This window comes from Pelodiscus sinensis, chromosome 7 (assembly GCF_052426305.1).
Source record: "Pelodiscus sinensis isolate ZL-2025 chromosome 7, ASM5242630v1, whole genome shotgun sequence".
Taxonomy (NCBI): Eukaryota; Metazoa; Chordata; order Testudines; family Trionychidae; genus Pelodiscus; species Pelodiscus sinensis.
The window spans coordinates 67,838,305-67,850,153 of record NC_143058.1 but is presented as its reverse complement, the minus strand read 5'-3'; the positions used below and the strand labels follow the sequence as shown (position 1 = coordinate 67,850,153).

At 46.9% G+C, this 11,849-nt stretch overlaps 1 protein-coding gene across 2 annotated transcripts in view; it reads right to left on the bottom strand.

The window, feature by feature from the left end:
- Positions 1–8,996: 8,996 nt before the first annotated feature.
- MCM3AP (minichromosome maintenance complex component 3 associated protein) overlaps positions 8,997–11,849 on the bottom strand; it is a 69,266-nt gene continuing 66,413 nt past the window's right edge. For both annotated transcript variants that reach the window (XM_075934166.2, XM_075934167.2), the window contains exons 28-29: positions 11,550–11,700; positions 8,997–10,975 (exon numbers count right to left, since the gene is read on the bottom strand). In XM_075934166.2, the coding sequence (XP_075790281.1) occupies positions 10,826–10,975; positions 11,550–11,700 (301 nt within the window). In that variant the 3' untranslated portion in view covers positions 8,997–10,825. The remainder of the gene's footprint in view (positions 10,976–11,549; positions 11,701–11,849) is intronic.

Below are 11,849 nucleotides of genomic sequence, written 5' to 3'. Positions count from 1 at the left end.
GCAAACGGGCCGCCCTCCGTTCCTTTCAAGCACACAGGGCAGCGTTCGGAGCACTACCGCCCTTAGTTTACAGGAGGACCGGAAACTCTTAATGATCCTTTCCAGAGCTAGCATGTCACAGGTGAGCGCGCGCATGCGCCACGCTTGGCTTTTTCCGCCTGAGGAGATGGGTGAGGGGCGGGGCACGAAGGCGGGGGAGTGGGTGTGGTGAGAGGACAGCAGCGGCTGTCAGAGGACAAGCGCAGGCGTCCTTGCTGCCGCGGTGCGCGCGGTCGGTTGCTATGGTAACTGAGAGGCAACCCTTCCGCCCTGGTTCTATTGACCTAATCCCTGTAGCCTAGGGATGCTAAATATGGACTAATTGACTAATCGAATAGTCGATGCGTTTTGCAGGGACTGTCCCATTAGGTGCTAGGGCGAGTCCGCCTTTGAAGTGTAGCAACAAACAGACGTAAGGCTGCTGCTACACTTCAAAGGTGAAAGCGCTCCATGGAGCCCAGGGGTAGCTGGGGAGCCCCCCGTGGGCCCAAGGCTCCCGCAGCGCTGACACCTTGAAACGCCACATGCAGCCTGGGGTCACCCCAGCTGGCCCCGGGCTGCACGCGGTGTTTCAAACTGGCAGCGTCACATGGAGCCCAGGGTCTGGCCCCGGGCTTCCAGTGGCGTTGCCGCTTTGAAGTAACCCCCGGCTTGCTGCCTCTTTCTGAGAGAGACAGTAAGGGGGGGGATGGAGGGGGAAGTGACAAGGGCTTATTGGACAGTCGCCTAGTGCTTCACATCCCTAGGTCAAAGGTCTTCCATGGCAGTCCCTGATCCGATAGGTGGGAGAAGCTCTCCCAGTGTATCTAGGCATCTTTATGCATGGTCTTATAGGAACTTGCTCTGGAAAGCATTACCCAGAATATAATCAATTAAGTCCTGTTAAAGTAACACAGTTGTAGGCACAAAGCTTAGAACGGGCTACATATAACCAAGCTCAAAAGTGTAAAACATGTGCATGCCCTGGATCAGAGATAAATGAAGCAAGGTCAAATTAATATAGGATTAAAAGCATTGCTCCTTTTGTTAAAATATCACTAAGCAGTGAAGTGTGTTGAAGCAAACTTCCCCACTTTCTTTAATAATTTACAGTTAAATGATCCTTTGGGTCTAACTGCTAGGTAATAAGAGGCTCTAAAAAAGAATTTATTACAAGAAGTGTGAAGCGTAATTTATTTTAAAAATAAGCAACCAGAAAGCTGATGCTTCATTATTTCTTCCCCCCTTCTCCCCAGCCCTCTACTGTCCCAGGCCCCACTCGAAACTGAGCACATCTAGGACCATGGACCTGAGGTGGCACACTTTTGCGGGCCAGGCGACACCCTCAGCCCTAAACCTTCCTCCCTCCTCCAATTAAAGAGACTTTGTTATATTTACAAGAAAGTTTATTCTTGATAACATTTTGAACACAGTTTTATTTTAGTAGTAAATGCTATTCTTTGCACACTGTTTGATGGTTTTTTAATACACGTTTTTGACAGAAACCCAGGTGTGTGTGTGTTAACTGTCTGGAGACTGGTGCAGGGATGGGTTGTGGGAGGAAAGATCTTGCGGGGGACTCAGGCCACAGGCCCTATGGGGGGGGGGGGGCCCTGGGGAGGGTCATTGGGATCCTGCTGAGAAACTCTCATGCAGGGCCTCCCAGATGCAGACCCCCACCCGCAGCTGTCCGGGGCTGCTCAAATGCCTCCCCTCGATATCAGCCTGTGTCCCCCACCCTGGGAGGAAGGCCTTCCCTTTGCCCTCCATCAGGTTGTGGAGGACACAGCACGCAGCCACCACCTCAAGGATATTGCATTTCCCCCATGTCCAGGCAAATGAGCAGGTACCTAAACCTCCCCTTCAGCCAGCCAAAGACGCATTCCACCTGCAAACGTGCCCGGGTTAGGTGAGTGTTAAATTGTTCCCTGCTCACGTCCAGATGGCCAGTGTAGGGCTTCATGAGCCAGGGCATAAGGGAGTATGCTGCATCGACCACAATGCAGATTGGCATCTCCACGTCCCCAACAGCAAAGTTTCGCTGTGTGAAGAATGTTCCAGCCTGCAGACCCCCAAGACCCCAGGGGCTCCCCTCTCAGGCGGTCCCTCCCAGCAGTAGGGCAAGGTGAGACCAGGAGCTCGCCCCCACTCCCTCTGCCCTTTCCTGTTACACTCCTCCTACCTCGCATGGACTGTCTCCCGAGAGGGTCTTACCTCCATCAACACAGCACCAACAGTAGATCTTCCCATGCCAAACTGGTGTCCCACCGAATGGTAGCTGTCGGGGATGGCCAGCTTCCAGAGGGCAATAGCCACCCTCTTCTCCAGGGGGATGGTGGGGTGCATGTGGGTGTCCTATCATTGCAGGGCAGGAGCAAGCCAGGCACGCAGCTCCTGGAAGGTGGCCTCATGCATTCTGAAGTTTCAGAGCCAAGCCTGGTCATCTCACCGCTCCATGACGAGCCAGTCCCACCAGTGTGAACTTGTCTCCAGCCTCCAAAATCGCCTCTCCTGGAAGAAGTTCGGTGGCAAGGACAGTGTTGCTGCAGCCTGAGCGAGGGGCTCAAGGCTGGGTTCTGAATCCAGACCTGGCATGAGCATCATGAAGGTCTCATGGAGGTATAGCAGAACTTGAAGTATTACAGTGTGGGGCCATCGCCTGCCCAGGGGCAGCTCTGGCTCCATGGCAAAAAATAAAAATAAAAATAAATTGTATAACACAAATACCAATCAAAAATCACACTTCTGTAGTGTCCCAGAAAGCAGGACACTCAAAGCAAGCACTGCAGAAGCTTTGCTGTCCCTCTAGGAGGTAGGCAAGCCAGCTGCAGCAGCAGAGGAAAGGCTGTCCAGGGGGGTCCCTTTAAGCATGTGTGTCTGCAAAAAGCATGCTGCAGGACCCGGAAATAAAGGCTGCCCCCATGTCCCGGCAGAAGTTGTTCCGTGTGCCCTTTTTCTGACAGAGCATCCAGACAGTCTGGATGCTCTTTTTCAAAAAAGCCGATCACTTTTTCGATCCACTTAGTGCAATCTAGACCCTCTTTTCCGAAAGAGGCTTTTTTGAAAGTATTTTTTGAAAAAACCTCTTTCGAAAAAGGCGTGTAGTCTAGACATAGCCTATCTGCCTTGGGTTGGTGGTGGGCGTCCTCATCAAGGGCACTTCCAGATACCCATGGGGGGCAGTGTGGGGAGCTGAAAGCCTGGATGCTCAAATCCGATGGCAGCTTCCTGCTGGGAGCCCAGCTCTCTCACAAGATCCCAGGCTGCCTGCCACCTCCACTCCCCATTTCCTGCTTCTCATCTCTCCTCTGGGAACAGGCTGGAATCTGCCAGGGGCTTCTCACTCCTGAGGTGTGGGGCATTTTGGCTGTAGCTGCCCAGCTTTCTTGCCAATATCATGGCTCCTGATGTAAGTAATGCAGTGTCTGTGCTACAGAGATTTAAGTCTTATGTTTCTCATGGTGAAATTATGATGTCAGTGTAGTGGGGCACTTTTACCTGTACTGTAGACACTAACATAATTAGGTCAACATAAGCTGCTTTATGTCCACTTGTTTAGTATAGACCAGCCCTTTTCTCACTGTTTTATCTTCTCTTCCCTTTTTCAGTTCTGTTCCCATCTTTCCTTAACCCTTGCACTGTCTCATTTTTCACCACATTCATATTTTTAAGACAATAAATTACACATTTTGCATCCTAGGAATAAAAGAAACCCCATTAAAATGCAAATCAAAGATCTGATCCTCTAAACCCTTTTTTCACATGCTATTTTCTATTTATATTTTTATTAAGAATAAGTGTGAGATTTAGGACTCATTTATCCTAAAAACACAATGAAGGGTCACGACCCAATGCAGGTATCAACTGACAATTCCTCCCTCCCTGTTTCATTTAAAAAAAATGTCTAGAAGTTGCAGTTTATTTATCCTCAAAGGTGTAGTTGCAGTGAAATAAGTTGTGTAATCATTTTATTTTTAATCCTTGTCAGATCTGTCTTTTATTACTTAGAGTCACAATCTGCTTTTTTAAGTGGAAAAAGCAATCACTTTTGAACAGCTTTCATGGTGGTTTTGAAATCCACACTTCAAAAACATATGGTCAGTGCTCTATGCATAACTTACCTTGTCAGGGCATTTTTTGTTAATTCAGGGTCTGGCTTCACAGCATATAAAGGTTACCCTATTAATGTTTTTACATGAAAGTTCATAGTTTGCATAACCATGAATTGCTTGTGTGAAGAGCCTCTGTATTTATTCAAAACAACCATAATACCACAAAATTCTGGAAAATCTGTTCATGCTGGACCATCCCAGGCAGTACTAACCAAAAATGTCATTAATCACAAAGATGGTTTGATGATCAGTGCAATGGATAAGCCAGCTGCAGCAGTGTAAGAGTAGAAAGAACAAAATACTATATACTTAGCGTTTCACAGATGCTGAACAAACAGAACGACCTTTAGTATTTATCTTTTCAATGTCAATAGGTAGGATTCTTCTGTGTCACTGCTCTGTGTCCCAAAAATATAATAAACTGAAATTGAAAAGCAGGGATAATGATGGAGGATTTTCAGTTATTTTTGAGGCATATCCTTTCCCTGATTTTAAACTATGGGAAGGATATGACACAACTGATAACTGATGTCATGTCATGGCCAGAATGTAGCTGTATGATGTTTCTTGCTTCACTGGCATGTCCCACAGAAGAGTGTAATTTTTAGATATGTTGAGAATTTCTGCTCATTCCCTCACAATGCTATAAAGCCATTTAAAAGAAAATAATAGCATTTTGCTCATCTTAGACTTCTGGCATTTAACATGAGAACCACCAAGTGGTATAGAATTGTCATTATCCACATTGCTAGGTACATCTTATCTCAGGCTAGGTCTAGACTACAGTCCTTTGTTGGAAAAAGCTACACAAATTGCACTCCGCAATTTGAAGAGCTTTTTCCTATCGCTTTTCCGGAAGAGGCTTTTCCATCATTTGGCCCCACCTCCGTTTTCAGAGGAGCCCTTATTCCTCATAGAACGAGGTATACAGGGCTCCCTGAAAGAGCACGTTTGCTCTTCTGCAGAAAAAGAAGAAGAGCAAATGTGTTCTCTGGACACGGCCGAGTTTTTCTGGGATACCTTTCCAGGATAGCCCTTATTGATTATTCGATTAGTTAATTAATCTAAATTTAACATCCCTAGTGGGTAATTGGCTAATAGTGTAGTCGATACAATTTGTATCGACTACGTGATTAGTCAATAAGGGAAGGCGCTCTGACTTGGCTCGCACTGGGTCCAGGAGCTACCACTATTGTTGCTCTGCCGTTTAAATGCAGTAGGAGCCGGGCTGCCTGAGCAAACCTGGCTCAATCCCAGCTTGCACCAGGTTTGGGACCTACCCCTGTTGTGGCTCTGCAGTTTAACCATAGTAAGAGCCAGGCCGGCTCTTACTACATTTCAAATGCAGAGCTGCAATGGTTCCGAACCCTGCGCGAGCTGGGACTGCTTAGTCCTAGCTTGCGCCGGGTCCAGGAGCTACCCCCTCTGCTACTCTGCATTTTAAATGTAGTAAGAGCCAGCTGTGAACACAAGCTACTCCGGCAGCAGCCCCTGCCCATGGGGGGTGGGAGGTCCCAGCTCTCTGATAGGACTCCACCCCATCACGGACAGAGGCTCCTAAGTGTGATGCAGAGCAGCTTCTGCGCATGGTGAAACTGGGCCTGCCGTGGACAGATGCTGTTTTGCAGCAGCCTCCTCTGTCTCCCCACATGCTACTGCCTAGAGGCAGCAGCATGGGGAGTGGGGCAGGCAGCAACCAGAGATGGTTCTGTGCGGAGCCGTCTTTTAAGCCAGCTCCCCCCAGCACTGGCTCCTGCTTCCCCACCCTTCCTTGCTGCCTCTGTATCAGAGGCAGAAAGGTGGAGAGGAAATCTGAGTAGTTGAGTAGTCCATTGCTCAACTAGTTGCTTGCATCCCTGTTATGAATCATGGGCAGTGTGCATGAGTGCACGAGTAATTTAACAGTAAGTGAGCTGAAGAGAGGCCTTTCTGAGGTCCAGGCAAGAGCCCAGGAGGATTATGGACTTGTTTACATCTTTAAGAAAAAGGACTGTGTGAAATGAAAGAACTGTGTATGTGTGCTGAGGCAGCATTTCCAGATAAGAAAAAGTAACAAGGGAAGAATCTAACCAAGGACAGACTATTGTTTCTCACTCGTGGTGAGGCAAGCAAAATTGGGTGGTGCAGAAACTGGGTGCTTCTGGATTGTTCGTGGACACACCAGTAAAAAGAAAGGGGTGTCACTAATGGACATCACCCATCTGGACTGTGTGCAGCCAGTGGATGGCATCCCACTCAACTGGACCCTGCCGAGGGAATATATACCACACCATTTTGCCCCACAAGTTGGAGTCCATTGATTCGGCATGTTGGGATGACGTGCACATCAGACTTCCGCCTCAACCAAATTAACCAACATTACCTGGGATCTGGCCAGCCCCACAAGTGTGTGTGTGTGTGTGTGGCTACGTCTAGACTGGCATGATTTTCTGCAAATGCTTTTAACGGAAAAGTTTTCCGTTAAAAGCATTTGCGGAGAGAGTGTCTAGATTGGCATGGATGCTTTTCCGCAAAAGCACTTTTTGCGGAAAAGCGTCCGTGCCAATCTAGACGTGGTTTTGTGCAAGAAAACCCTGATCGCCATTTTCGCGATTGGGGCTTTTTTGCGCAAAACAATACCGCGTTGTCTACACTGGCCCTCTTGCGCAAATTCAAGCGGCCAGTGTAGATAGTTGGCAAGTTTTTCCGCAAAAGCACTTGCTTTTGCGGAAAAACTTGCCAGTCTAGACGCAGCCTGTGTGTTAAATTGAATTAAGAATTAGGGTAATAAATTGGGTTAAGGATTAGATGTAGATTGTTAATTATTCCATTTAAATATTGCTTTTAATGCCTTTTCATGCTTGTGATGCTTATAATGTCTTTTAATGCTGTTTTAATTGCTTAGTACAAAATGTATATATATATATAGTGTTTTTAAAACTGCTCCTGAATTGCGAGCAATAAAACTTGTTAAAAGTATGTTTAAGATACTGTGGAAGACTCTTTTGTTCTGTGAATGCTGAACCATATGCGTAGTGTAATATGCTTGATCAACTGGATCACAGCGCCCCCTTGTGACATCCCTACTTTCCACATCCATCTTTTTCAGGTGAGTGCCTAACTAGCAAGGTACAAAGTCATTCTCGTTCCCTCTCCCTCCTCCTCTGGCCCAAAGACTGTTCAAGCATTTTATTCAATGGCTGTCAAGACTACATCCGTCTTTCGAAAGTGGGATGTAAATTAGGCAAATCAAAAGTGCAAATTAAGCGGGGATTTAAATATCCACCCTTCATTTGCATAATGGCATCTGAGCACTTTTTTGAAAAAGAGTTTTTCCAAAGTTAAAGCACCGTCAGTGGACCAGAGAGACGCGGAGCGGCTTTTCTCGCCGCGGCCTTGCTCCGCATCAGCCTGGTCTCCTGGGGGAGGTTTTTTCAAAGGCAGCATTGGCAAGCCGCCGCTTTTTTTCATTTTAATTTTCTGTTTATTTTTTTTTAATCAAGAAATTGAGTCAGGGCTCAGAAGAGCATTGGCAGAGGCAGAAAGACTGCGGGGAGACGGGGCGGAGCCCGCATACAGATGAGCCCGGGGGCTGGCGGAGGCTGCTGGGAAGGGAGGAAGGAAGGCGGGAGGGAGGGAGGCGAGCGGGGCGCCGCCCAGAGGGCCCCCGGCGCCCCACCACCACCCGGGCCTCCCTGCTGCGAGGGAGGGGAGGCCGGAGGAGGCGCACGGGGTCGGTGAGTCGGTCTGAGCGAGGAGAGGGTGGCGGGCGGTGAGCGAGCGGGCGGGACTTAGAAAATTTCTATTCCTCCGCGCTGGGGGACGTCTTGGGAGGGGAGAGTACGTCTGTGTGCGCCGTGAGGTGAGGTAAGCTCGAGTGTAGTATCCGGACCGGGTTCCTGTTTGAAGATCGCCTGATTAAGCAACCGCCGTGGGATCGAATCCTTTGCTCCGTGGGACCCGATGGGATCCAGCCCTTTTTAGGGCTTCTGACACCAAGACTCTGCAATCAACAGCCTTATTTCTAGGCACCTTGGAAACCGCTCCGGAGGTAAAAGCCTCCAGTTGTGGTGCGGTTTTTGTTTTTGGCCTGGAAGGGATTTAAACCCCTACCGCGGTTTTTCTGCCGGCCACTCTACAGCTGATCTGCAATCAGCTGTTCAGGCCCCACCCAGGCACGTCTTTTGAGACTGCCTATTGGTGGAGGCTCTTCTGCTGCCTTAAAGCAACAGCTGCTCTCTCCTTTTTGCTACACTGGATCCTCTGCTATCGGCTGTGGATCTCCTCCGCTGGATCTGGACCTTCCTGCTGCCTTTGGACCTGCCCCTGCCTCCTGCTCCTGCTTCCTGGGACCTGCTCCTGTCTCCTGAGACCTGCTCTGGACCTGCTCCTGCAGGCTTGCCCCAGGATGTCAAGTACAACCAGTGCACCTGCAAACTTTTGTTCCACACCGATGCATTTATAACGGTAGCAACTTCTAGCAAGTCTTTGTACATCGAATCAATCTCACAGGTGTTGCACAGCTAGCAGAGTGGGTGGGATGTCATATTTTTCTCAAAGCATCCCAAACAAAGTGACATGACTTTAAAACTAAGATTTTCATAACTGCCAGCTAGCCATGATTTGGGTCTTGAGAGTCAAATTGGGCTCTCTTCTTCCTCTTTGTTATCAGCAGTCCAAGTAATAAAAGACAAATCAGACCCTGAGATGCAACTTCATTCTCACCCAATTACCCATCAGCCCCAGTGACGTTAATGGTTTGCACAGACATAACATCCATCACAACAAATAGAAGAGAAGTTGCAAGTCTTCAATACAAAATAAATACATCAGGTTTATGGTAGAATATGAAGCATTTGTATGTACTCAAAAATTTTGACAACATCCTTCAAGCCACTCAACATTTATTATATAAACAGAAAGATTACATTGGTACATAGCTGAAAACATCTCTAAAATAGTGCCAAAGTTTCTTGATTCCATTTCATAGTCTTAAAAGAATAACAATGCAAAGCAGATCAACCACAGCATTACAAGTGAGGCACTGCTGAGAGCACAATGCATGTGGATGGGTTCATTTCCATTTTAGTCTGTCTCAAAAACCATCTCAAACTAGCATGGTTCTGCAAAAGAGTTTGCTAGCAAGTACAGCCTTTAAGCACAACCTCCCTTTACTTTTCTTAAACCCTCTTATTCCAATATTAATCAGCAGATCTTTAACTTAAAACATAAAACCACATTTACTATTGACATTTTAAGGATAAATAAAAAGCTTTACTTTAAAAAGAGAAACTGGGCAAAATGTGGGAACTTGGGGATTAGTCAGAATTTTAAATAAACATGTTCAAGTAGGCAACTGATTCTGATTGGTGGGCAAAGAGAAGCTGCTCCTGGCTAACCTTGTCAATAAACGTGTTTTACCATACCTGATCAATCCAAGCCTGAAAATCTGATTTCCTTAGATGAACAAATGCTTCCATTGGAATATTGCCACAGAACACATTCACCCACGAGTAGTAATACCTACTGCAGATAATATTACTGCTTTTATTTTAAAATAAAGGTGCAACTTTCAAAAAAAGAAGCTTGTTAGAAGCTGAAAAACAGCACCTGCTCAAGAATTCCTCAATGCTTCTGTGTTATTTAAAAACAAAAATACATACACTTGGCTATCTGCAATATTTTATTCCACATAACAAGGGAGCAGCTCTTTCAGTATATCTCCCTAAACAGTCAACATAACAAAACTTAATCCAGAAAAGACAGAATCCCCTTCTACAGAGCATTATTCAGAGACCAGGAAGCTTACGGATTCTTGAAAACAAGAACAATGCTCCAACTGTTTCTTAAACAGGAAGCAAATATCTGTGGGCAGCTAAGAGGCTCAAAAGGCAACAACATAATGAAAAAAACCCAAACAGAATAGCTTCTATAAACTACAAAACTGCTCAGCCTGTGACTTCTACCTATATTGGGACAGTGTTTAGATTAGTCCCACTGTTCCCTTCTACCTAAGGATCCTCACTGACTTCAGGCCTAAAATACTTGACAACGTTCATTTAGTAAAAGCAAATTGAGGGCATGATTCCAACAGAAAAGCTCTTATTCCTGGCAGAATTTTCTTGTTCTCATTTCAGCAAAGACCAAAATCCAGTTCCAGGCCTAAAATGTTCTGTGTCATCTGTCATCCTGGTCTACAGTTTACTCAGTAGCCTTCCCATACTATCAGAAGCGAGGTGCCAGGAGTCTGACAGTCATAGGGTGACAGCTGATTTGTTCATTTATAGCTGTGAAACTGAGCTGGCACTGAATGTCTGAACAGCCGTTTACCCCTCTCTGCTGGGGCAGTGATACGGACACAAGTGAGGGGAATTTAGAACATTAATTTAAGACTAAGTCTGAAGCACCACTTGCCATGATATAACCAGTTTCCCCGCTCATGGATCAGAGCAGCTTGGTGTGAAGGAATCATAGTGCTAGAGGACACCAGACAAAATCCAGACCTGGGCTTGCAAAGAATACAGGACTGTGTAGGCGAGTGATCTCCCTCTGTTGGGGGAGGGATTGATGTAGAAGCTCCATGTCTGTCTAATGTATGTTCCCGTTACTCCTCCAGAGAGGAGACAGTTTTTAGCATAGGCACCTGCTCCTGGGACATTTATTGTCTGACCCCACGTCCTGGGAAATCTTGCTCTACATGCTGCTGTGGGCCCCAGTTAAACATCCACCATGTCCAACAGGGCAGATAGATGGAGCTCACAGGCAATCTCCTCCTCCTTGTTAGCTCTAATCAGCCGTTGCAAATGTTTCAGTCTGTCTGACAGAGAAGTGCCAGTCTCCTCCACCAGATGCTCATGACTTCCAGCCTATTCAGAAGGAAAGATGCACTACTGTCAAAGAATCACTTGCTCAACAGGAACAAAGCAAAGTTAGTCCCAGAGGGATGCTTTTTTTAAATTCGTCTGCTACCTCTGGAGACAGCCCAGGCTCTGAACCAGCAATCTGCTGGTGGTGCAGGCCAAGCACTTCCCTTCCCTTCCCAGAAAGATGGAGTACAGCTAGCAGTTTCACTACACAGCTCCCACCTTTAACTTGGGGGAGTGCTGGCTTGCTGGATCTCTTGTGCCACACCTTACTGTTACTATGCACAATAGCAAAGGGGACAGCGACAGCATGATGGACCGATCAGAAGAACACACACAAAAAACTAACCTTGTGTTTCTGGGCAATATGCTCCCAGCAGCCCACTTGTCCAGGACAGCTGGAGCCCATCTCCCAGAAAGGGAGAACTTCTCTAGAGAAAGTCACACACTTGATATTCTACCATTTAAAACATCTGTTATTCCCATGGCAAGTTCAGAACATCAATGTGTTTAGTGTTTGCCCAGAGCTCAGCAGAGGTAAAGCTCTATGTTCTTGCCAATACAACTCTCTTTTTACCTGTGAGGATGCAATCGTAGGTGTTTCACTCAGAGGATGGATAACCTGAGGTGAACAGACCAGGCTCTGAGGAAGATAGAGGGGAAGAGACAAGGAGCATGGGAGCTGTTCAGTGTCTTCTGCTAACCACCGGTGTAGCTGCTCCTCAAACCTAGAAAGAGACAAGGTCAGAGACACAAGTCAAACTGCAGTTTGGCTTTATACCCCCTCCCCCCACAAAAAAATGGGTGCCTGAGGTCTGCTTGTCTGCCCCTAGAATCAGCCCAGTTTCTGACAGCTGAGGAGCACAGGACTAGAGGT